Here is a 26123-nt window from a genome sequence, read left to right as displayed (position 1 = left end):
TCTCTCCGATCAGTCTTGGGGGCAGCACTGCTCCAGGTGTAGCTCTGCTCCCTGTTACAGCCGGCTGGTTTCCTTTTTCCCTTTACCGGTTGCTCTTTTCTAGCTTTCCTTCAAGAAGCACTGATCAGAATCCAGGCTGTTATCCGTCATTTCTCTCCCCTCCCATCAAGATGTGGGCAGAAATTCTGTAAAAACTGATGGATAAAGCCCGGAGCTCTTAAGCCTCAAGCCAGGAGTCAGGACGGAAGCAGAAGACGTGGACTTGGTTTCTCTGCCCTGCTTCTGGGGTGGGGTGGGGTGGGTGTGGGTGCTGACCTCCCTTACAAGAACAGAGCAGAATTTCCACATCCGGGTCAAGGGGGACTGGCTGCCGTTGTTTCCCTTAAAACCACTCACTAATGATTATTGTTGTTATTAATCTGTGCTGCTGCTCATGTGCTACGGGTATCCAACCGGAATTTTATTTTGTGTGCAGGAGCAAAATAATAAAAAGTAAAGCCAAAAAGCACCCCGCCCCAGTCCAGCTCCCCACCCACCTCCGCCTCCCTTCCCTTCCCTTCTATTTCCATTTTGGTGCCGTCTGTGTCAATCAGTACAGGAGTTGGGAGGGGGGTGGGGGGTGCAAAGGTATTTTACTTCGTCAGATTAAGGTTCGGTAATCCAGCGGCTGGGCCACCCCCCTCCCCCCCTGCACACACACTGAATGCCTGGTGGGGCCCTGATTCTTAGGTATGTACGCACACAAATACTTGGCTTGTCTCCCCGCTTCAAGGAGAAGGAGAGGTGCTCCCTCCTGTTCCATGGCACCTCTGGGAGCTCTTTGGCAGCTCCCCAGCTTGGGGGTGGTGGGGGCTAACCAGGTTGGGAAAGAACAGGAGGTTTGGGGGACAGATCCCAGGGAGGACAAGGAGCACAGCTGGGTGCAATGCCACAGTATCCACACTCCAAAGCATCTACTTTATCCATGGGAACTAATCTCTATAGCAACACCCAGGTCCCACCTTGAGTCGGCATCCCCAGGGCCCAAGAAGAGGCAGAGCCAGATGAGGCTGCAGCTGAGCAAACCAAGCAGGACGCCATGGACAGCTGGACACACAGCGTGCCCTGTGCCGGTTTCGCTTCCCCACCAGAGGGCGCTCCAGGCAAGCAGTGACCCGGAGCCTTGGCCAGAGGCAGTCTCCGCCAGGCCCCTGGCCACCTCCTGCCCCTGCTGCGGGGCAACAGGGAATGGGACCAGCCGCCTCCATGGGGGAGAGCCTGCCAGGCTCGCTGCACTCTCTTCTGTGACGGAAGTTTCCGTCTCTGCGTTTCTCAGAAGGGGCATCCCAGGTTGCAAGAGCAGGCAGCAGCCAGGCCTTTGGAGGAAGGGAGAGGCAAGTCAATGTGTCAGAATGCGTTGGCAGAGGGGGCAGAACGTGCCCCAATCCAGGCACGCCCTGAGTCCTCAAGGGATAATGTGGGCTTCTTAAAGCAGTAAGGATCCAATTGCCAGCTAATAGGATTCCCGGCAGGGATTAGTCGAGCCTTGAGCCAGCCAGCTTGGGCTCGCTCTGATCGTGGATTGCCTGAGCTTTTGTGGCACTGGGGGGGGGGTGATGCCTGGCCCCCCTGCCTCAAGAGCTCTGCCTCCAAAGGCGAACCCTCCCATCAGCCAACAGCACACCCTCCTGATTCCTATTTTCCACGGTGTGCGCAGAGAACCAGACCCCAAAGCTGCTGTCCTCCTTTGACCCTCCTGCAGCCCTCCAGATGTCCATGGACTACAATTCGCATGAGCCCCTGCCAGCGAATGCTGGCAGGGGCTCATGGGAATTGTAGTCCATGGACATCTGGAGGGCCGCAGTTTGACCACCCCTGCTATAGAGCAAACCCGAACGTGTCCGTTTCGTGGAAGCGCCAAGGAAAAACCAGGAAGCAGATTTAGGGGGTTGGCTTTAAGACTGAAAGGAGATTGGGTGGGCCCCCTTGAAGATGGCCGTCCTTGACCCACCCCCCTTCCCCCTGCATCTCTACAATTGCAATCCCAAGCAGGGCACTGTCGGGACCGAAGGCCACAGCAACCCTCAGAGAAAGACTGGCTCAAGGTCACCCATCTGGCCACATGCGGACGACTGGGGGATCCAACCTCAGATTAAAGGCTGCCACTCTGACCGCCACACCACGCCGGCTCTCGAGAAGCCCTTCTGTATTGACTTTGCTGGAGAGAAGCGTCACAGCAACCAAGCGGCTTGGAGCGGTAGCGTCACAAGGGCACTGAGACCTAGAGCCCAAGGCCACCTGCTCCACAACAGTAGGCTGCCAAAGACTGGGGGGCGCACCACTGGCGTCAATTGCAGCGCATCCCCATCAGAGTGCCGTGAGCTGCATAGCTGTTGTCGGCCATTCAGTCGAGTCTGACTCTTGGCCATCCCATAGCACAGCCATCGCCATGATCCCTGACCCCCGCACCGCCTCCCTCAGCCGTGCAATATCATGCCCGGTGTCCATTTTGATCGCGTCCAACCACCACGCCTTCTGTCAGCCTGGTTTCCTTTCTCCACTGGCCAATCCTTGCAGAATTGCTTTCTCCACTGAGTTGGATCACACAATCTGTCCAAAGTAAGTGAGCCGGAGTTTCCGGATTTTGCCTTCCAGTGATAGATCAGGCTTTATGCACTGTAGGATTATTTTGTGAAGACAATCCTACGGTACAGCTCTCAAATGAGCTGCAGAAAGGGCCTGCTTAAGATGCCCCAATAGGAAGCCACAGAGGCCGAGGAATTTTCCTGATGAGAACCCACCGGCTGTTGCGTGGAAGACAGGCGCCGAGCAAGCATTTTGCCTGCTCGTTTCAAGTACTGCTGATTTGAAGATGCAGGGCCACAGAGGCCCTTGGCACAAGAGGTCACCGAGGGAGCACTCGGGCTCTGCAGCTGCACCCAACGTGTATAAGCGGAAAGTTTGCACCAAATGTGCAAAAACAGGCTTGCTAGATTCGCTGCTTCCCCGAGGTTGCCCCTGCACAGCTGTCTCGCACGATAACTCCCCCCGCGTAATGCTCTTTTCCAAAACGGCCGAACACCAGGCTGTCAGAAAGTTGTGCTTTACTCCTGCCCCCGCGTGAACTCCGCATTCAGTGGCAAGCACAAAACGACAGGCAATCTCAACTGCGGTCTCCTTTTTAAAGGATTCAAGATCCTAGTCCTCACACCCGTGAACACTGTCCCCTGTAAAGCAGCAGGCATGGCTCTCCAGCACAAAGGGCAGCACTAGGAGGGTGCGCAACTGCCCAGGACTGCAGTAAGCCCTACCACTGTCCCTGCTCATAGCTGCCTACAACCCATTGCACGTATCCTGGCAAAACGCAGGATAGGACAACGGCAGCTCTGATCCATGAAGCCTCGTGCTGGAGACCTGAGCAGAGCCCGGATGCTTGGGAGAACTGAGGTCAATCAGGTGCTGGCCCTGGAGGCTCTCTAAAAATAGCTCTAGGATTGGACATCAACTAGGAAGAAGGGTCTAGATGGGCACTCGGTGCACCCCGGCCGGACAGGTCTCTCCTCCCCAAGGACCTAGGATGCAAGCAACTGAGACCTCCAGGGCCCAAAAGTTCTCTCTGAACCAAGTGGCTCTAGAATCCACTCACAAAGAACTAGAACAGTTCTCTCCCCTCCACCCCTCAACCAAATTCTACACCAAGAATCACCAAGTTCTACAACTTGTGCAGAGGTCTTTCCTCCTTGTTTATTTCCTGCCTTTCATCCCCAGAGCAGGTGCAGCAGTTACGTCATTCCCTGCTCTAGTTGTGCTCCGGACAACCTTGTGGGGCTGAGCATGTACGACCAGTTCGAGGTCAGCCCACAAGCCTCCATGGGAATGTAGGGATTTGAACCTGGGTCTCACCACCACCAACTACAACCTCCCTAAAGAGCCAGTTTCCAGCTTCATCCCACCCCACAGCTTCAGCCATCGTCCATCCCCCCCACCACCACTTTGTCAGCTCTGCAGCACAATAATTTTGCTTCTCAGCAAAAGAGGGAGTCGTCCTTGGGAAGCTGAACCCTGCAGAGGGTGATCTTTGGCCGGCTGGCAGCCACATGCTGCTCCCAGCGATTCCGTAGAGATCAAGAAACACGTCAGCTCCCGCCCAGATTTTCCTCCCTGCCGCCACCTCGGAGGTCCTTCCTGTCCCCGCCTGTGCAAAGACCAGACCGCGTGTCCCCTGGCCAAGCTCCTGCAGACTGGCACGTAGCCCAAAGACCGATTGCCCGCGAAAATCCCCTGCTCCATGATGCCCACAATGTGACAGGGACAATCAAGGTAGAGCTAAGAAAGGACACTGGGAGGTCAGGTGTGGTTTGCACAGTGGTCATCTCTGCCTGATCGACATTTCACTGCTGAGGTCAACACCTGGGCTGGGCAAAAGGGCCTTAGACCTTAGAGAAGGAACTACCACCAGGACAGGACAGCTGCAAAGCAAAGAGAGGAGGGGCCAGCGGGATGCTGAGCAGGAATGCTCAGACCAATGGTGTGTGGGGTTTTTTCTTTTTTTAATAACCAAGAGGTAGGCCCATGCTCCTTCGTTAGGGCAGAAGCAGCTGGTACCATGGGCAGGAAAGCAGCGGGAGAGTGGAAGGGGCAAACTTCTCCATTGCCCCCCTCCCCTACCTGACCTCCTTTTGAAGGAAGGACAAGCTTCCTCTGACACCTGCCCACCCACCCCCCACGCACAGCATGCTTCCTGCTTCCTTGCGCATGAAATTAGCACCCCCAGCCACCAGCGAAGCACACCTTAATTACAGACCGAGCTAATTAGGCACCAGGGCTTCCAACAGCTGCTGACTGCGAATTTTAGAAAGGGAGCAGGCACCCAAGAGCCGTAGATTCAGCTACTGGCTCCGCAGAGCTTGGTGGGCGGGGGGGGGGGGCGGGTTATTTCCTTGCCCCCTTCTGCACACGCCCATCCTTTGAAGGAGCAGCTACGGCTTCGGAAGAAAAAGCCAGAGAACGCTAATACAGAAATTCCCCGGGCGAGTGGCTTTTGCATGGCTTAGAGGAGGAAAATTGAGAATTCACTACGCCAGTGGATGGGTACGTAAATGTCAAACGCATCCAGGGCCCTTAGTTGAGAGAAGGATGCACATTTTACCCGCACGTGATGTAAAAAAAAAACAGATCACTCAGCCACCGCTGGCACCAGCCCCCAAACGACACTCCTGCAGAACGAGCTCAGTCACATTCATCCATCTGAGTGTTGGTTTTGTCTTTTGTCCTTCCCTCCTCCCCCCTTCCCAGCTGAAATGATTGCCCAGGTCTCCAGAGAACAATTTCCCAGTCCTGGGGGGGGGGGGGGGGAGAGGGAATGATTGCATTAGCGCTCTCCTCCTCTAAGCCCGTCTAGGCCCAAATGTGGGTCATCAATTAAGGCACGCACTCCTTGCCCTGAATCGAGGCTGCGGGAAGGGAAGGGGAGAAGGGGACGAGACGAAAACAGAAGGATGCCCGCCCGACCCAGTCCGCTCTCCCAGGCCCCCAAGTGTCGCCCTCCCTTTTGTTCCCGCGGACTTCCTGCCACTTTTGCAGCACCCTGGGCTTCCACGGAGAAAGAGGATACCAAGAGAACAGGCCGCCACGGCGTGCCCCACAAACCCCCTCGCGGACCATCTTGTGGATGGGGTAAAAATTCAGGGATGCGAGAACGTCAAATGACAAGCAGTCCTTCAAAGCACCAATCAATAAAAGACTTTTCATGAAAGCTGTTCAGGCGAGAGTCTTGTGCGTTTGAGACGGATAGTCGGCTCGCCCACGCACCTTCCTGAGGGACACACACAGGGCCCCCCCCCTTCCGTTCTTCTTGGCCACCCCAGATTGGGAGCGGAAGTTCCCAGCAGTTATCAAAACCCATTGTCTTCTGCCCAGACACTTTCATCTATTATGACAGACACCCCCAGCCACCCCCCAGCCACACTGCTGTACAATTCGGGGCTGTGCACAAATCCAGTGGCATTTGCAAGGCTCTGCATGCAAAGCTTGTCAGAAGATAAATGTTTTTGCCTGTGAGCCCTTCAGGGTTTTGATAGCAGCTGGGAGGTGCGGCTGGCTGGTGCAGAATCCTTCATAAGGGATATTCGTATCATCTTCCGGAGAACAGCTGCCCTTGCTTGGCTTTGACAGATGTTTCAAATCTCCCTTGACAACTACCCCTGCCTCTCCAAGGACAGCGGGGCCACTGGTTCAGTGTTAAAAATGGCATCTGTCTTTGGCTCGTTCGCTTAGACAGATCCCCATTTTCCCTTGCTTTTGTTTTAGAGCACGCAGAACGGGCAGGCCCCAGCAACTCACCTGGCCGAGCACCAGGTCAGCTCGAGCTGAGCCCGGAGTGGCCCTAACTAGGCACAAACTTCTAGGACAGTCCCCAGACCAGCTCTCCTTTCAAGATGTCTAAATTGCACACGGGTCTCCAACCCAGGTCAAAAGCAACCGGTCAGTCTCGACAACCCTGGGCAAAAAAAAAAAAAAAAACCGGGCCGATGGCCAGAGCTACGTAGGGTGCCAAGATAGTTCCGGCACACAGCGATTAAACCACACATCAGCCTGAAATGAGACCGAACGAGTCAATTGTAGATAAGGGGTGGGCACATTGTGGTTCTCCAGATGTTGATGGACTACAATCCCCATGAGCCCCTGCCAGCAGGCAGGGGCTCATGGGAATTGTAGTCCAGCGACACCTGGAGAGCCGCAGTTTGTTCACCCTGATGAGGAGTGTTCGAAATGCAGCACGTTTCTTTCCAGAAGAAGCTGCCGATTCTACACGGCCACAGCTGCTTCTCAGGCCTCTGACAAGAGGACCCTTGGCGCCCACGTCATGTGAACTTACAGCTGGAGACCTCCACCCTCCTCGAATGATGCAGCTGAAGAACATCTCCCCCGACCAGCAAGGTCATCCAAAGGCTGAGGCACCAGAAGAGGAGGGGCCCAAACAGGAGGGCTGCCGTGGGAGGGACACTCCTGACCTCCTCCAATGTGCCTTCATTTGGGGAGAGGGGCTTGAAGCAAGGGAACAAAGGCCAGGCTTGAGATTGTGTGGGTGGATGAGTGGGGGAGCCCGGTATATCCAGGTTCTTCCTGCTTTTTCATAGGCAGAGAGAGGCAGTGATATCTTACATTTAGAGACGCACTGTCCCAGAGCATTCCTAGAATCATAGAGTTGGAAGGGACCTCTTGGGTCATCTAGTCCAACCCCCTGCACTATGCAGGAAGCTCATATCCCGATTGCTCATCTATTGTAACCTGCCACCCCCTTGAGCCTTCACAGAATCAGCCTCTCTGGCAGATGGCTCTCCAGCCTCTGTTTAAGAAATTCCAAAGATGGAGAAGCTAACAGTACCTAGCAGGAATCCCGACACAAGCCCTGTAAGGTAGGCCAGTAGCAACAAGGACAACTGATGGTTAAGAGGCTGGGTTGCCAACTGCACCTTCTGAGGTTCCTGGGAAAGGGGAGATCAGACATTCAGCACCAGACACATTGACAGGCATCGGAGCCAAAGGTGAGCAAAACAGACAACATTTAGGAAAGAGATTCTCAAAACCACAGGGAAAGCCAAAACCTGTGCACGCGTGCCCACACAAAGAACAGAGGAGGAACAAGAGCTGGATTTTACACCTCGCTTTTCCCTACCCAAAGAACTCCCAAAACAGCTCACAGACGCTTTTCCCTACCTCTTCCCACAACACATACCCTGTGAGGTGGGTGTGGCCGAGAGCCCGGACAGAACTGCTCTGCAAGAACGGCTCTAAGAGAACTGTGACTGGCCCAAGATCACCCACCTGGCTGCAAGTGAAGGGGTGGGGAAATCAAACCCGATTCTCCCGCTTAGAGGCCGCCGCTCTTGACCACTATGCCACGCTGGCTCAGACCCGTGGCACGCTCTCACACCAGCAGCCTTCGCTGTGGTCACACACAGAAATATAGGCTTGGAAAGCAGCCCCGTCTGATCAAAGGCCATCATGCCTCAAGCCCTGTGCGCATGCACACGTGTCATTGCTATGGACAACAAACAGAGAAGCCAATTGCAGCCCTGGTGGTTCAGCACTGGCTATTTTTAAATGGCTGGGCACGGCCTGGAAAACCTGCACCGCTCAGCCACAGACAGACAGTCAGGAGTCTCCCTCACTTGGCCCCAACTCCAGACGTCTGCAAGGCAGCCAGAGTCAGTCCAGCCCTTATGCATGCTCTCTTTCCGTCAAATGAGCCTAGATTTGTTAGAGGGGAGCAGCAACCCAAAGACAAGGGGACTTCGGTGCGGGGCTCTGCCTCTCCAAATTTCCCTCCACACCCGGGGTAAGTCCAAGACAGGGGCGGCCAAACGGTGGCTCTCTGGATGCCTGTGGACTACAGTTACCATGAGCCCCTGCTCTCAGGGGCTCGTGGTAATTGTAGCCTACGGACATCCGGAGAGCCACCGGTTTGGCCACCCCTGGGCTCTTCTGTTTCCCCTCCAGGGCATTGCTTACCAGGCGATGAAGCCACCTCGGCCCATCAAAACCAGAATGCCTCTTTCCCCCTTGAGCTGTCCATCCTTTGCACAGGAAGAATCAATCCCAGGGCCATTTCCTGACATCTCCAGGCATAGGAGCTGGGAAAGACCTCTGTCTACCTTGAGAACACAGGCTGAATTTGGCCCTTTACGGCTCCTGCGTGGGGCGGCTCACCAGCTTCTCCTCGGCCAATGGAAAGCACGCAGCACAAACCAAGAAGTTTGCTGACACTGGTGTGAAAACAAGCTTAACCAGGACCTATTCTGCACCATCCTGAAAATCCCAGCTCCCAAACCAGTAGGTCCAACAGCTCCCAGCCTCCGGCCACACATGCTTCCCACCTTGCACAAGACACAACGCCAGGAGCACTTCCATGCCAATCTCCGGACCACAGCTGTGGGAGGGCCACCCCCTGCCCACAGCAGGCCCAGCATGTAGTCTAGTCCCCAGAGCCCCCTCTGGAGCGGGCCGGCTTCCATTCCAACTACCCCAAAGCCCACATGGCTCCTTCGCTAGCAGTCAGACTCAGCTGATAAATACAAGAAGTTATTTATTTTTTGAAAAACACACACACAAAACACACACCGGAGACAGAAAAGGAAGAGACACACCCGGGTGGGACAGGGAAGGTCAGAGCTGCTCCGGGATTCGGAACAGAACTGATTCAAGAAGGGGCCCCCCTAAAGGACCTCCCCCCACCCCCCGGAAGCAAGTGAGGAAGGACCAGCCCCTCTCCGCACTCGGGATGGGGGGGGCCCGAGTAGAAAATATGGCTCTTTGGAGAAGGGCAAAATGAGCCTCCCCCCCTCCAATTAAAGTGATGCTCGATCCCAAGACCCCCCCGGCAGCCCCGGCTGCAGAGATCTTGAGGCACTGGTTGAATTATTTGCGGGAACCTGAGTGGGCAGCTGGAGTCGAAACAGCTTCCAGGGCAGGGCTTGTCAGGCCCTGAAAGGGGGGCTGGGGGGGGGTCTCCCTTGCACACAGGAATCCTGGCCTTTTCCTGGAAGAAAGAGGGGGGGGTCAAGGCACAGCACCAGCCGCCTGGACCTGCACTCTGCAGCACCCTGCCCGCTCCCAAGGGGTTGGCGGCACCAAGGCCAGGACCAGATGTCTGAGAGGGACGAGGGGGGAGCGGAGGCAGCCCAGCTGCTCCCGGTAAAGGGGAGAGGCTCCCCAACGGGCCTGGGCCGAAACAATTAGCACCATTAGCACCATCGGCAGGAGGAACGGGGCGGAAGGAGACCCGTTTGCAGCTGAGGCCGAAGACCAGGGCTTGGGTGGGAGGTGCTTAGAGGGAGGGGTGCGTTCGGCACCCTGATCCAGCCCTCGACCAACCCGAGGTGGGGGAGGGGGGCTCTGCGTCGATGGGGCACCAGCCCCACCCAACCCCCCCGGGGAGGAGGAGGGGGAGGAGGGAGGCGGCTCAGGGCATGATTTTCTGGGGGATCTCCACCGAGGCCTTGATGAAGACGGAATTGTCCTTCACGTAATTGCGCTTCTTGATGTCCTCGTGGGAGATGAACTTGGGGTAGCCGAAGCCCAGGAGGCTCTCATCCAGGGAGGCGCGGCCCTGGCCAGGCTTCTGGAAGTTCTTCCAGTTGGGGTCGGGGAGGAAGGTCTCCGTGATGTGCTGAGGCTTGGAGAGAGAGGGGTCGCTTTGGTCCAGCAGGGAGAAGGTGACCCGGTAGGAGAAGGGCCACTCCAGGAGGTTGTCGTACTGGCCGGGGAGCACCCGGATGTAGACCGAGAGGAAGCTGCCCTCGCCGCTCCCGTTCCCGTTGAGGAAGGCCGAGACCTGCAGCTTGTAGCCGTACCGGTGGGTGTAGAAGGGCGGGCTGAAGGACTCGTAGTTGGCGCGCTGCTTGGCCTCCTGCAGCTTGCGGCTGTAGTCGGCGATCTTCCAGATGAGCACGCCATCGCTGCCCACCGCCAGCTCCTCCACCTCGCGGCGCAGCTCTGCCAGCTCCTGCCGCTGCCGGGCCACCAGGGCGCCCATCAGGCCCAAGTGCATCTTGGTGCTCTCGTCCAGGTGGCGGCCCATGGCCAGCTTCGGGCACTGAGAGAGGAGAGAGGGCACATGCAGCGTTTCTGACCGATCCTGCACCGCCTCCCCCCCCCAGTCAATCATTCGTGCTTTGAGCAAAACATCCACTGCAGATGGACCAGCCCCAGGCTCCATCTAGCCACTCAGAGAGCGGCCGGAAAGCTGCTTCAGGGCCCAAGAAAGAGGTGGCCCTCCTGTGCTGGCATTATTTAGGTTCGGCAACCGGGGCACATACCCTGGGCACCTTGCAGCTCTCCACCAAGCTTCCCCACCACCACCACCCTCCAGGACTCTCTGGCTGCTCCTGGGAGAGCTTTGGCTAGACGCACCATGCGCCTTGGTGCCTGTGGGCGACACTGGGGGTTGAGGTTGCAGGCCAGCAGGCAGGTTTACCAGGTTGTCCCCCGGGCAACCAGCAAGGGGGGGAGGTAGCTAGCTTCAGTCCAGAGAGTGGCATCCCCAAGTCCTGCCTACCTGCTCACACCTGATGCCAAAAGGCTAGATATGCTACTGCCCTCTTGTCTTCACCCAGCGCCTGGCATTGCCTCCAGCTTATCTATCATGGATAGCAGCATCCTCCATGAATTTCTCCCATCTTGTTTTTTTTTAAAGCTATTTCTACCTCTTGGGAGGGGGGCGGTTGGGGTTGGAGAAGAGTTTCAGAAATACCATGGACAAAGAAGCAGGATCTAGAGCCAGTCAAGCCTGAACTCTCCCCGAGAAGCTAGAGTGACCAAACTTGAGTCACCTCCTGAGTCACGGGCAAAGACAATAATGGTAGGAAAAGCGGGAGACCCAGCCAGAGATGGACTGGCTCATCCAGAGAAGCCGTGCCCTCCGTTTGGGACACTGGATCAAGGCTGTTTGGAGGCCCTTCATTCACAGAGTCCCCCAAAGTCAGAAACAACCTGACACACACAGACGCACACGCACAAGCACTTGTGGTTGTGCAGCCCATAGACCAGCTGTGTGGAAGCGGTATTTTCGTTCGGTCCGCTCTGCCCTTGCAGCGATGTAATCATTAACGCGGTTATCAAAGTCCAATATTTATTAATCAACAGCCACTCCTGCTCCTGCACGGCTACTCACCCAGGCTAAAGGGTGTAGCCGAGAGCAGCGGTCGGACGCTAGGAAATTTGGAACATGATTGCTACAACAGAGGGCAATTCTCCAGCTTCCGAGTTGGCTTCTTTGGGCTGTCCCTCGTAAGGATCATAGAATCATAGAGTTGGAAGGGGCCATACAGGCCATCTAATGAGCCTCTTGTGGCGCAGAGTGGTAAGGCAGCCGTCTGAAAGCTTTGCCCATGAGGCTGGGAGTTCAATCCCAGCAGCCGGCTCAAGGTTGACTCAGCCTTCCATCCTTCCGAGTTCGGTAAAATGAATACCCAGCTTGCTGCTGGGGGGTAAACAGTAATGACTGGAGAAGGCACTGCCATGAAAACGCTAGAGGGCGTCACCCCAGGGGTCAGACATGACTCGGTGCTTGCACAGGGGATACCTTTACCTTTTATACAGGCCATCTAGTCCAACCCCCGAAGCTCCTCCTGTTTTTATCATGTCATCCATAAACTGGGCAAACTGACGTGTCTGTCCGCTCCCCGCAAAGGCCAGGAAGACAAAACTCATCGGTCAAACAAAGGAGCGCCAGGAGGAAGTTGGCAAGAAAGTAAACAGCTCGGGCCGTCGAGAGGGAAAATCAGAGCCCTCGGGAGGCTGTGGGAGTCGCCACCCCGGAAGCCGTCTCGGACAGGTGAGGGGGACATAAGCGCGGGGGCTTACCCGATGTTTGCAGCCAGCCTCCTTGAAGGGGCAGAGTGCCAAGGCTGTTGTGCAGTTTTCTTTCAAGTGTCCTCCAAGGTCTTCGCGGGCGATGTTGGGCACCCCACACTGGTTGGGGCACGGGACAGGGTACCGTGGACACTGGTACTCATGATTCTAAGGGGAAAGGAAACATTCAGGCAGCTCCAAGGCAGACCCCTTTAAAAAATATACGGCTAGTTGTCTAGATCAGGGGGGGTAGTCGACCTGTGGTCCTCCAGATGTCCATGGACTACAACTCCCATGAGCCCCTGCCTGAAAACACTGGCAAGGGGTTCATGTGAATTGCTGTCCGTGGACATCTGGAGGACCACAGGTTGACTGCCCCTGGTCTAGATAACAGATGCCCATTTCTGCCAACGGTGACGTTATTCCCACAGGTGGGCCTAGAACCGTACAGAGGGACAAAGACTTGCAGGTGTCTCCGCTACAGTTTTTGTCAAGGCGCCGGTCAGGACATCTGTGGATTTCGTGCATGTCTCCAAAGACGTTCAGCGACAGGCATGAAGTGTAGGAATTAACCAGGGGCCTTGGTGTCTGTCTCTCTGTGTCTTAAAAAAGAAAAAAGGGTGTAGCCGAAAAAAGGGTGTACACCCCTCGGAAATCCCCTTTTTCTCTACCTTTTGTCTTATTTTATTTACTTACTTATTTAATAATTTAATTAATAATTCCTTCATGCACTACCTTTCTCCTTATTGGGGACCCAAAGCAGCTTACGTCGTCCCCCCCTCTCCTCCGTTGTGTCCTCACAACCACCTTGTGAAGTAGGCAACGCTGAGGGCGTGACTGGCCCGCGGTCACCCGAGTCAGGGATTCGAACTCAGGCCTCCCTGACGCTACTCTGAAACTCTTAACCACTGCACCTCCCTGGCTCACCCACTGTCAGCCGTTCCAAACCCCATTCCGATCCCCCCACCCAAACCTCAAGGCCCCTTTTCCCAAAGCCGGGTCTCACCTGGATGGTATCGTACAGGAAGTCCTTTGCGCAGTAGCTGCAGGGCTGGGTACGCTTGGGGCATTCCACAAGCATGTGCTGCGACAGGAGCCTGCGCATCATGCGCGCCCCGCACTTGTTCTCGCAGTACACGCTCTCCTGGGGGCAGAGGCCCTGGTGGTTCTGGGAAGAGAGACGCAAACTGGAAATCAGTGGTTTGGCGGCCAAAATGAAGGAGCAACACACCGCCTGAGGAGGTCGGGCCTGCCGGGGACCCCTTACTCCAGAATCCCCGGACAAGCCCCTTCCTAACCCAGACATCTATTAGCGGCCCAGATTCATTCAGGTTGCTCCCCACACATCCTTCCCCCAAATGCCACATCCCCAGAAGAGGGCCCAGCGGCTGTCTCTCTGGCCTCTCTCTTGCTTCTTTCAAACTCAACATCTTTCCTCCCCACTTTAGACCATTTGAAGCAACCCTCTTAGGCGCCTTTCCTTAGATGTGCCTTCCCAAATTGCCAAAGGCAGTGTTCGGAGAAGAACAAAAAAGACACACCCAAGCCCAGCGCACACAGAGAGTGTGTCTTGGGCCACCACAGGCATTTGGACCTGGCCAGCCGTGTCCCTTCCTCCCTGCTGCCTCTCTTCCCGCCCGTCTCATCAAGCTCTTCCCAATCCTGTTTGCAGGTTTTAATCTGAGCCAAAAAGAGCTCTTGCTTCCCTTGTACAATCTCAAAAACCGCCACTGGCTGCCTCCTGAGAAATCGCCCTCCCTCCCGAGCCTGGCCAAGCGTCACAGCCCAATGCAGGAGCTGCACAGGCTAGCCGGGGGTCAGCGGATTTCAGCAGTGCCAGCTCAGACTGCACCCTGACAAGGGTAGCCATTCCGGGAGGCCAGGCGGCTTTCAACTCGGCAGCCCAGAGGCCCGGCGGAGCGGCCCCTGGGAAAGAAGGCCCACCACGGACCGAGCGAGGCCGGCGGCCCCCACCCCCAGGCAGCTGGAGCAGACCCTCGGGCCTCACCTCGTAGGCTTCCCCGGTGAAGTCGGAGCCGCAGAATTCACACTTGAGGTGGCGCTGGGGGCAGTCGTGCTGCAGGTGGGCCGGCAGGTCGCGGCGGCTCAGCTTGGTGCCGCAGCGATTGGGGCACGGAACCACGTTGAAGCTGCAGGTGCCGAGGTGAGCCTTCACAAGGCAGGGGAGGAGAGGAAACGGAAAGGCCTCAGGTGCCGCCCGGCTGGCCCAGCCGCCCCCGCCCCCAATCTGGACCGGCCCACCTCTCTCCCCTCAGGGCCTGAAGACCCTCCTCCAGTTCAACGCACACCGTGCCAGAATGTTCCATGAGGCAGGGGTAGTCAACCTGTGGTCCTCCAGATGTCCATGGACTACAATTCCCATGAGCCCCTGCCAGCAATTGCTGGCAGGGGCTCATGGGAATTGTAGTCCATGGACATCTGGAGGACCACAGGTTGACTACCCCTGCCATGAGGGACTCGCAAGGTAGCCCCTTACCTGTAAGTGCCGGATCGTGCCACTCCAACGACACCCCTCCTCGCTGTGTATGCATCGAATTGTCAGGCTTAACACCTGAGCCTCCAGATCCGGGTCTGGGTAGATCTGGAAGGGGCAGGAGGAGAAAAGACGTCACATCTGCAAGGGGCTTGGAAGCAAAACATCCCTCGATGACAAAAACAGCTGGCTTTTTATGCCTCACTTTTCACTCCCCAAAGGAGTCCAAAAGCAGATTTAAAAAACCCTTTCCCTTCTTCTCCCCACAACAGACACCCTGTGAGGGAGGTGGGGCTGAGAGAGCTCTGAGAGGACTGCTCTGCAAGAACAGCTCTAAGAGAACTGTGATTGGTCCCAGGTCGCCCAGCTGGCTGAATGTAGAGGAGTGGAGAATCAAACCCGGTTTTCCAGATCAGAGTCTGCTGCTCTTCAACCACTACACTCCCACCTCCCTATTTTATTGCTGCCTTCAGTATGCAACCCACTTTGCAGAAGGCTGCATGAAGACAGGCCCCTGGCCCAAGAAACCTGGACTTTTGACCAAGGGATGAAAGAGCCTGAAGGTGGCCCTGGCCATGCACATCAACCAGTGCTCACCTTCGCATAGTCGAGGGGCAGCTGGTCCTCCGGACACTTGAACACCCCTTCACTGTGGAGAGCAATAAAGAAATGTGAAAACTCAGACGGCTCCCTGTGGCCCAAATCGCAGACAAAGCAAACTAAACCAATAGGCAAAAGGTTGTGTCTTCTTGAGATTTATTAAACCCTAAATAATCTTGCGAAATTATTGCTTTGGGTGTATTTCTACAAGAAACCAACGGTGTTTCTTCATTTGGACCACATCATTAACCCACAGCATTAACCACCCCGCCCCCCCCAAAAATTGTGCCTGGAAAACGACCAGATTCCCCCAGGTTGGACACATTTCTGTTCCTTTGCTGCCCTTCTGCAGCATTTCTGTTGCTACAGACTCTGCCTCTCCTCATGAGCCAGACGCTCGTCTTGGACCCCAGGCAGACATCTCTTGAGAAGAGAATAACAAAACTCTTTCCACGTAAGCACGTGACAACTTGATGTTGCCCAAAGGGTTTGGCCCATGCCAAAGATGAACACGATTCCCATTGAACAGAACAAGAATGGGGGTGGGCTTTGGCTCAGCGGTAGAGCCTCGGCTTGGCACACAGAAGGCCCCCGGTTCTATCCCAGTATCTCCAGTCGAAAGGACTGGGCAGCGGGTGATGCAAGAGACTTCCAGTTGAGCCTCTGGAGGGCTGCTGCCAGCCTGAGTAGACAATACTGACCCTTAACTTATAGGCCGCCCCTCCCTGCAGGCAGGAAGGTTGGGTGCGGCTTGCAACATGCCAGCAGATAAAACAGCAATAAAACAGCATTAAAACATGACGGTCAAAAACAGGTATCCCGTATTTCAGTAGTTCCACTGACTTCCGCTTTTAGTTGTTCTCCCCACAGAATGGGGACCTGGGGAGGCCTTTCAATGCAGCCTTGATGGGCTGATGGGTCTGATTCTGTAGCAGATTCCTTCACATGAGTCATCTGAGGCTGCTGTACTTTTATGCGGGTTTTTTTGCCATCAAGGTGCGGCCACCCCACAAGGTTCTCAAGGCAAGCGGCATCCAGAGGGGGGTTGGCCATTGCCTGCCCATCCTGAGCCTCAGGGGAGGGCGGTATATAAACACAAAAATGAATGAATGAATGAATGAATGAATGAATGAATGAATGAATGAATGAATGAATGAATGAATGAATGAATAGTGCAGGGGGTTGGACTAGATGACCCAAGAGGTCCCTTCCAATTCTATTATTCTAGACCAGGGGTAGTCAAACTGCGGCCCTCCAGATGTCCATGGACTACAATTCCCAGGAGCCCCTGCCAGCGAACGCTGGCAGGGGCTCCTGGGAATTGTAGTCCATGGACATCTGGAGGGCCGCAGTTTGACTACCCCTGTTCTAGACAATCACCCATCCGTAGGGCACTGGGTATTTTCAACTCTGCATGCAAGAGGATCTGGGAGGGAAAGGATTAAGAGATTCTCTACTGCTGCTGCTCTCTCTTCCTTAGGTTTGGGGTTGCAGCAAGGTTTTTCTGTAGTCAGGTATGCTTCTACTAAAGTTGCACTCTTTGCTCTTGCGGCCGGCCAAATCAGGTCCAATTTACGTGCGAAGAATTTGTACGGTTTTGTTTTCCTTTCTCAAAAACGTCCGTCTATTCAAATGGTAACGTCGTAATCCGTAGCCAGTTTTAGCTATCCCTAGTTACCCGCTTGATTAGTTCTATATTTAATTACGTATGGATGACGTACCAGGTACGCTGGTGAGGGGTGGGATATCATCAATTAAATAAGAAATCAACGGCCCACGGCTAAGGCAATGAAGTTCTTTCTTACTCGGTAGCAAAGTAACCTTTTCAAAGTGTATCTGTTCCCAAGACGTCAAATGTACTCCTGCAAACGTGTCGAGGGAGATGGGTTTCTGTTTTCGTAAGTAAAAAATTTCTTTTGCTTGTCACCCTGGGAGTCAGGCCGTCTCTGTAATTGGTTCGAACAGCGTTTTTCCCTTAACCGGGAAACAAGGAAGATCAGAGAGGCTGCGTAAAGTTTCTGTGCTTCCAAGGCAAATGATATATACATATTTTTACATTTAACCCAATAGAAAGAAGCTGGCCCTCTACAACACAGCAGACAAAATGGGGGCTCACTGGACAATCCCTGCACAACCTAGAAGGGGCGCCCCCTGCTTTAGCCCTCACTTTGGCCTGCGGACCCTCCAGAAGCACCACACCCCTTTCCAGAAGCTTGTGGCAGCCTCCTAACCCAGACACCCATCAGGGAGGGTTTAGGATCATCTCCTCCCCTTCCTAATCCCCTCAATCTGCCTAAGCCCTCCTGCCCCAGCCATCCAAACAACTCCCTGCTGGGCTACCCTGACAGGCCACTTGGGGGGTCTGCCCAAGCCAAACAGAGCGGCCACCTGGGGCTGCTCAGCCCCTCCTGCGCACAACCCTGGACTGTCCGGGTGACCCAACAAGGCCACTGTTGCCGTGTCCAGCCTGTGGTTTCCCTGTGGGAAAGCACCCCAGCCTGGATAGGCCCCTTTTGGCCAACCCCGCAGGGCTCCCGCACCCTTCCCTGTGTGCATTGGTGCTGTTCGCACAGGCAGACAGCGGAAAGGAAGGGGAAACAGCTGCCGCAACCAGAAGGCCAGCAGGGCCGTTAGCTGCCACAGCGCAGCAGCCATTCGAGGGCCCGCCGTTCGACAGCCCAGCCCCCCAGCTTGGCTCTCTTGGCAGGGGACCCGGCCGGAAGCCCCTGTCCCAGCCCTGAACCGAGAGAGCCCTCCTTCGCCACAGGGGGAGATGACAGGTGGGGACCATGTGGCTGATGTGCCCTCCGCTGGACGCCAAACTCCAAATGCAAACGGAACACTCGCAGGAGGGAGGGAGGGAGGGGGGCCCTGGACAGACTGCCCTGCCCCAACCGCCAGGTTTCCAGCAAGTGGGGGATTGGCTTCTGGCGGGGGGCAGTGTGCAGCCCCGAAACCCAGTGTCCTCCCTCACTCCCCCCTCTGCAATCTGAAGTGGCCAAGTCTAGACACAGGATTACCCCCTCATCCTCTGGGTGTGCAGGGAAGCCCCCCACCCCACCCCCTGCACGGCCGTCTGGGAAAGCAGATTAGAGACCCCTGGTCCCCTCCCCCCTACATTTCGCCAGCCATCCGGCTGCTTTATCCCACCTGTATTTGTTTAACATCCCCCCCCAAAAAAAAATGCTCAGTGTTTTTCTTCCTGGACTCCAAATGTAAAGTATTAGAGAAGAGCTGAAGAGCTGGTTCTTATACCCTGCTTTTCACTTCCCGAAGGAGTCCCAAAGCAATTTATAAACCCCTTTCCCCACCTCTCCCCACAACAGACACCCTGGGTGGTAGGTGGGACTGAGAAAGTTCTGAGAGAACTGCTCTATAGGAACAGCTCTAATTGACCCAAGAACACCCATCTGGCTGCATGCAGAGGAGGAGTGGGGAATTCAACCCAGCTCCCGCATCTACCACTCTTAGCCACTACACCATGCTAGCTATCAAGAGGAGGAGCTGGTTTCTATACCCTGCTTTTCACTACCCAAAAGAGTCCCCAAGCGGCTTACAAATACCTTTTCCTTCCTTTCCATGGAACAGCCACCCTGTGAGGTAGGTGGCACTGAGAGAGCTCTGAGATAACTGCTCTAGAAGAACAGCTCTAAGAGAACTGCGTCTAAAGGAAGCTCAAGGGAAAATGCCCCCTTACTAACCCTTCCATACCAGCGTTGACTTCTCTCCAAACAGCCCCCCGGAACCAGAGGTCAGCCATGGAGGTGGTCAGCAGCAGCAAAGGAGGCCATGCCACAGACTGGGTATATCCCAAACGGACCACCTGCTTCCCCCAAAGCCACCCAGAACGCTCGGTGGCCGCAGCTCTTGTGAGGATGCCAGCAAGAATGGAAAGGGGGCGGCCTATTCACTCTCAGAATGAGTCGAGGCCTTGACACTTCCTCATAGGAGGGGGGGGGGAGAGACTTCGAGCATCTCTGCAGCACACACAGGAAAAAGCATGCCGCCCAGCCGGCTCCAGGCAGGTCACCTCGCGTGTAAGGGCACCTCTGCACGAATGACATCACTGAAAGGGAGACTGAGGCAGGGAGCCCTTAGTGCAGGGGTAGTCAAACTGCGGCCCTCCAGATGTCCATGGACTACAATTCCCAGGAGCCCCTGCCAGCGAATGCTGGCAGGGGCTCCTGGGAATTGTAGTCCATGGACATCTGGAGGGCTGCAGTTTGCCTACCCCTGCCTTAGTGGAAAGCAGCAGAACTACGATTTAGTCCAGGGGCACCTTGCAGACCCACCCAGTTTGATTAAACGTACCAGCTCTCCTGTGCTGGCATGCTTCTTCCGAGAGATTCAGGTGGGAGGCCGGGTTGGTCCGACTGAAGCAGAGGGCCACGTTTGGGCCCAGGGCCACCTTGAGGACCAACAAAGGTTGACTCTGGGCAGGAGCTTTCGTGGGCATGCACATTTCTACCGAGAGATTCAGGTCCGCAGACATGTCGGCATGAAGCAGCAGGACGACGTCTGACAACCACACCCCAGGCATTCCCCAGAGTTGGGAACCCTGCCAAAGGGCCATGAGCTGGGGGAAGGGGAAGGCGTGGAGGGGAGGGGAGGGAAAAGCCTCGCTTCTAGTGGCCCTCCCAAGGAACGCACTGATCTGCAGGTCCTGGAGGGGGGCAGCCGTTGCCCTCCTCCCAGGGATTTCGTTGGCTCTCCAACGCTCTGCGTGGTTTTCGCACCCGGAGATTAAGCCGGGCAGTGCTTTGCCCAGGAACAGCCCGGCCCCTTTGAGTCTCTGCAGGAGATGGGGAGGTTTCGGGAGCCAATCCGAGAGTAGAAATCAGCACTTCAAGAGGCTCACACCTGGCGGGGAGCAAAAGCCGGCCATCTGGGAGAGAGAAGCTCTGCAGAACAGCAGCTTAGGCCAATTTCAGTTACTCGCCTCCTGACCCAGGAACCAAGAAGCCCAGAGAGGCAAACTTCTGTACGTTTTGCAGCCAGAAGAAAAACAAGCAAGCAAGCCCTCTCCCCTAACAATACACACATTTTGGGGGGAGGGGGACAACTGGAATAGGTGCAATACTCACCTTCTTATCAAGCTTAAAGCTTATCTTGCTGCATTAACATAAAACGCATGGCTTGTGTAAAAGGCTGGCGGTACAGTTGGGAAAGGTGAATGCCTTTGTTTTCTTCAAGCAAACTTACAAATGCATAGAAGCAAAATCACTGCCTTCTGTCACAGGTATTTTGAATATGGGGGGGGGGGGCAATCAGAGCTGAGGGGGAGGGAACGGAAGTCGAAATTAGACGACAAACGCCCAAGTCGCGAAAATAAACTATTATGTTGATGGAAACAGCCACAACCCTGGCACGTTTTGAGAACTATGCTTTTCGAGCGCTGAAAACAGGGAACCCGACTTCATTACAAACCACATTAAAGTCTATTGCTCTCGGAAGCGTTTTGTGTCTAAATCAAGGTTATCTTGGGAAATATATTCAAAAGGTCCACACAATACAAAGGAGCCGTTACTAAATGCTGCGGATCGCAGCGCGTGAAAAAATTATTTAGGGCATCGTTTGAGTGAGCCAGCGTCGTTCAAAAACAAATTTTCATTCATTCATTCAAAAACAAATCTGAGTTCATTTCAGCACTCCCAATTTTGCAAGTGGGAAAAACAAGGCGGAAAATCCTCAGGACAAACAACTTTTCTCTCAAAAGATGATTGTTTTTCTTCCTCTAGGGCGTTCACTCATCTAAGCAGCCACAAACCCATCCATATTTCAGAATATCTTTCCAGAAAGGGGGTCTGGCCTAGTTATCTTCTTCCTTCTCAATACAGTAGCCGCAAAATGAGAGGCCAGCTTGCAGGTTGCGGAAATACAGGCAAAGCCCTGCTGGATCAGCCCAGCCCAGCATTGTGCTCCCGCCCCCAGCCAGCCAGCCAGGTGGTGAAATGTTTTGAATGCTCCAGGAGGTCTCTGGTAGATACACACAGCATGAAACCAGCACGGGGTCTCTCTGGACCCCAAGCCGAAGGAGCCGGAGACTGCAAACATGAAAGCAGAGGTGCCGAGAAGTCTGGAGGGGGACGGGTGTGCATGCAAAGATTAATTCTCACTAAAGCCTTCATCATGCTTGGCTGGGCAGGGAATGCGCTGAGGCAGCAGCATGCGTGGTGGGGGAGGAACCCGCCCCTGCCTTCCCCGCAGAACTATGGCCTCGAAGGTCACCCTGCCCAGTGCTGGCAGGGGATCAAGCGCTCCTTTCCTAAGGCCCAAAGTCCTCCTGGAAAGGAACCTTCAACCCCAGCAGGGTGTGTGTGTGTGTGCTCGAGGTCGCTTCAAGCAACCGGAAAAGCACTTTGTGCATGCCCAGAGAGAAACCTCTACGGCCACCACATCCGGGGGCGGGCCTAAGGAAAGAAACACTGGCCTGGCACACCCTGGCCCGGTCACGCCTCAACTGGACATCGATCCGGCACTGCAGACCAGGAGTCACCACTCCGCATGGGAAGCGCACATGCATGCTGCATTTCCCCCCTCCCCCGCTGGATTTCCCAGGCCACTGCGCTCCCTGTGCCACCCAACTTACCCGAAAACGAGCCCTGGGCTACACAGAGAGCCACACAACTTGCTTGGGTTTTTTCCTGGCATACAGTTCTCCCCGTCTCCATTTTACCCGCACAACAATTTTGCAGGGTAGGCTAGGCTGAGAGCGGCCCAAACGGCACCTCTCCAGATGTCCATGGAACGCAATGACCATTTCCCCTGCCACTGGCTCATGGCAGTTGTAGTCCCCGCAGAGGCTCCTGGCAACCGTAGTCCTCTGGAGAGCTACAGCTTGGCCACCGGGGGAAGGTTGCCTAGCAAGCCGCAGAGGCCGAGTGGGCAGCTGGACCCAGTTCTCCCCGGCCCCACCCCGACACCTGCATGTGCAAGCCCCCAGGGCCACACCACCCCCCTGGAATGAAGGAAGTGGCAGCGGCTGAAATGGCCAAATGCCTGCATTCCTCAAGACAAACACACTCTTTATGCTCCTCTGGCTGGGGCGAGCCAAGGCGTGTTGGACTGCTTGCCTTCCCCCCCCCAGCACCTAAGAAAGACAAGGAAGCCCCCCCCCCACCCCCTGCAAACACTCATGGTGCAGGCGGCGCTAGAGAAGCATGGGTGGGGGTGGGGGCATAAAGGCCGGACAAGGCAGGAGCAAAAGGCAAACATTGGGGGGGGGGGGGGCTGGAGAGCCCAGCCAAGCTGCTGTTCTGACGGCATCTAGACAGGCAGGGGCAGACTTGGGTTTGAAGCCCCTACGGTTGCCAGCTCCAGGTTGGGGCATACCTGGAGATTTTGTGTTTTTTTTTTTTTGAGGGAGGGGGGCTGGAAAGAGTGGGGAGGCGAAGGGAGCTCCGTGGGATCCAATGCCAGAGCGTCCCCCTTCCAAAGCAGCCCTTTTCTCCGGGGGGACTGGTTTCTGTCCCCCGGGGACCAGTTGGCATTCCGGGAGACCTCCAGCCCCGACCTGGAGACCGGCCTCTGCCAAGGACACGGCGCGGCTTGGGGCAGCGGCGACGGGAGAGGCGGGGAGGTCCCGCCAGGGAAGGGGGAGCAGGATGGGCGACCCCCAAGACCCGCCCCCCCCCTGGCCAGCACGCTGCAGCGGCGACGGTCGGGGGGTGGCAGAAGCTTGGCGGCGGAGAGGAGCCCCCGGGGCACGGCTCGCCAGCCCAGGCGTCCGCTCCGCCCGGCCCTTCTTCTCCCCGCCCGCTATTGTTCCCCCGCGCCACGGCAGCCGGCGGGGAAGAGCGGCTCTGCCCGGGACCGCGAAGGACCGTCCCCCCCCCCCCCCGCGCCCAGCGATGCCCAGATGCGCCCGCTGCCCTGCCCGCCTCAGCCCCGGCCCCGCACAGCCCCCGCACGCCCCCAGCGGCCGGCCAGGCGGGACAGGCAAGTCCCCCGGCGCGCCCCCCAGCGCCGCTCTGCACGCGCTCAGAGGCACCGGCAGCAGCAGCAGCGGCGGCAGCAGCCACGGCCGCGCGCCCCCTTCCCCTTTCCCCCTTCCCGCCCCCGCCGGGCGCCGACCTGAGGAACTCCTGCAGGCAGGTGTCGCAGAAGCGGTGGCCGCAGGTGGAGACGCGCACGGGCTCGCGCATGGCCTTGGCGCACAGCGGGCACAGCAGGCGCCGCTTGGGCTTCTCCAGGAACTTGTAGTCGAAGCCCGGCATCTTGCGGCGCAGGCGGCGGCGGCGGCGGAGGCAGCCCGGGGGGCGCTTGCCTGGGCTCGCCCGCCAGCCCGCCAGCCAGCCAGCCCCGCCGCCCGTGCCGCCCGCTCGGGCTCTGCTCGCCGCCGCCGCCGCCGCCCGGGGTCCTAGCGCGCCGCCCTCCTTTGTGCGCGGCCCGCTCCGGAGCGCCGCCTAGCTCCGCCCGGGCCTTGGAGAGCAGCGCGCCCGGCCGCGCCAGGAGGCGCCCGAGAGGCCGGCGGAGGCGACCCCCCCCCCCCCGCCCTCGCGCTCAGCTTCGGCTGCTTGGCCGGAACAAATGCAGCGCCCGGGGGCTCCTGGAAGGCCAGCGGAGTTGGGGTCACGGCATGCGCCTTCGCGTGCGCGCACCCTTGCGCTCACCCTTGCTGACAGGGGCTCATGGTCATTGGAGTCCTTAGACATCAGGAACATCCGTTTGGCCTCCCCTGCGGGCTTAGACACAGACCGTTTCCCTCCCTTGACCACACCTTGGGGGGCTCTGGGGGGGGGGGGGCTTGAAGGAGCCAGCTGTTTTCCACTCCACTTTTGAGTTAAATACTTTTCTGCAGCAGGCCCACCCCGGGCTTCATGCAGAAGGGCAAAGGCCTTGTGGTCCACCCCAGGGTGATTTTCCTAGGCAGCCTCTGCAGCCAAGCAGGAATCCCTCACCATTCCCCGGGGACTGGACGAGACCACCAAGTCGTTTGCTGGGCTGGGCCTCCGATGCCTTCCCTGCCGGAGTCGGGATTCCCCTGGAGAACTAGAACTTGTTCTGAGTACAGTCTGCCCTTTGCTCCAGCTGAGCAGAGCTTGGGAGGGTCCTGGGAGAGGTGTGCCAAATTACCCAACCCTCCCACAAGTCATCAGAAAGAACCTGTATCCAGACATCCAGAGAGAGGTGCTGCCACCCCCAATCTACAAAGACTCTTTTGGAGGATTTCCTCAAGTCAAAAAGCCTGCAGATTTTTCGCAATACAAAATGCTGGGCTGCTGCTTTTCTTGCTGGAGGCTCAGATAGGTGGGCATTCTTTCCATATTTCAAGCGGCTTGGCCGGCAGGTCCAACAGGTAGCTGAATCCACACCTGGAGATACCGTCGATGGCCCTTGCTACTCCAGGGGGAGGGAGATTAGCTTTTCTAGAGCCCTTGAATCTTTACCGCCAGGGCCTTCCTCCATAGAAGTGTGTGATAGAGCATACCATTGGTTGGGGCTGCTTCAAAAGATCCACATTGTACTACTGCAGCCCAAGGAACATGGACAGCTGGAGTCCTCAATACGATGCCCTTGGGCACCATGGCGCCTGCCAAATCCTTTCCTGGCACCAAACGGTTTTTTAAGCGGGCAGGACCAGGTGTGGCTTTTGAGATTTTCATGTTTGCGGTGTAATACTGCCAGTCGATTTATGTCAAGTATTTCTACTGTACGTTAAGTGCAGTTTTTTGGACTGAAGGCATCCCTTTGAATGAACGATAGGACGATTGGAGGATAATTAACAGCCTTGCTCAGGTCTTGCAAGCTGAGCACCGTGGCTTCCTTGACTAAGTCAGTCCATCTTGTGTGGGATCTTCCTTTTTTCCTGCTGCCACCAACTTTTCCTAGCGTTATTGTCTTTTCCAGTGATTCGACAAGGTGACCAAATAGAATAGCCTCAGTTTAGTCCTTTTAGCTTCCAGGGAGAGAGTTGAGGCGTGATCTGATCTAGCCTTTTTTCTTTGTCAGTACACAGGAATCATAAAATTTCCCTCCAACACGATGTTTCAAATGAATCAACTCTCTTCCTGTCAGCTTTCTGCACTGTCCAACTTTCACACCCAGACCCTGTAAGAGGAAATGCGATGGGAAGAATTGCCTTGATCTTGGTCACCAGCAACCCAGCCTTACACGGAAGATTCTCCTGAGCGGTTACGAGAGTGATATTTTCAACAACACAGTGGGATTCTGACTCAACACGACGGCTTATTCAAAATGCTAAATGTACCTAATTGAAACGGCTGTTGAAGTTACCCAATCGCCCCAATCTAAACGTATTTTTTAAATTTTTTATGTTGGCAATAATGTCACTGCGGCAAATTTTGTTCGCTTTTCAAAAACATATTTTTAAACAAACACAAACGCACACACGAACCCCGCGGTCATATCAAGTCCTCGCTTGACAGCACACGCTTTCTTTTGCTCCCAGGGTTACCAAAAATAAACTGGATAACAACTGCCGCGGTGAGTGACTCAGAACATCTCCTGCTAAAGGAGCTGAGCGTCTTGCGGTCCCTCCGCGCCTGCGTTGACTTTTAGCGGCTACGCCTCGTCGTCGTCAGGCCACTTTATGTCCTACGCAGGGATGGCCAATCATAACTTCCAGGTATTGAGTTCTGGAACTGGCAAGCTCACCTGTCCCCCCCCAATTAACACACTTCAGAGAGCACGAATGAACATGCCTGGTGCGTTTAAAGAGTTCAGGCTTACAGCA

At 56.0% G+C, this 26123-nt stretch overlaps 2 protein-coding genes across 4 annotated transcripts in view; one reads left to right on the top strand and one right to left on the bottom strand.

The window, feature by feature from the left end:
* Window positions 1-15611, top strand: part of FAM222B (family with sequence similarity 222 member B) — a 43239-nt gene extending 27628 nt beyond the window's left edge. Inside the window, exons 4-5 of one of the 2 annotated variants that reach the window (XM_077311121.1) lie at window positions 12173-12316; window positions 15100-15611. The gene's annotated coding sequence lies outside the window, so the exon portion shown is untranslated. Of the gene's footprint in view, window positions 1-103; window positions 12317-15099 lie in introns of both variants that reach the window. The other variant, XM_077311120.1, reaches the window with a different exon arrangement.
* On the bottom strand, window positions 9051-23768 carry TRAF4 (TNF receptor associated factor 4). 2 transcript variants are annotated; one of them, XM_077311125.1, is made up of 7 exons: window positions 23501-23768; window positions 15425-15476; window positions 14831-14935; window positions 14342-14503; window positions 13340-13501; window positions 12346-12501; window positions 9051-10576 (listed from the first exon to the last, which is right to left on the bottom strand). In XM_077311125.1, the coding sequence occupies exons 1-7, from the start codon at window positions 23641-23643 to the stop codon at window positions 9944-9946; spliced, it is 1413 nt and encodes a 470-aa protein (XP_077167240.1). In that variant the 5' UTR covers window positions 23644-23768; the 3' UTR covers window positions 9051-9943. The 2 variants fall into 2 exon arrangements, with proteins under 2 accessions (XP_077167240.1, XP_077167242.1); XM_077311127.1 differs by lacking the exon at window positions 23501-23768 and adding an exon at window positions 22017-22341.
* Window positions 23769-26123: the final 2355 nt, after the last annotated feature.

Source organism: Paroedura picta, chromosome 15 (assembly GCF_049243985.1).
Source record: "Paroedura picta isolate Pp20150507F chromosome 15, Ppicta_v3.0, whole genome shotgun sequence".
NCBI lineage: Eukaryota > Metazoa > Chordata > Lepidosauria > Squamata > Gekkonidae > Paroedura > Paroedura picta.
This window is presented reverse-complemented; position numbering and strand designations above follow the sequence as displayed.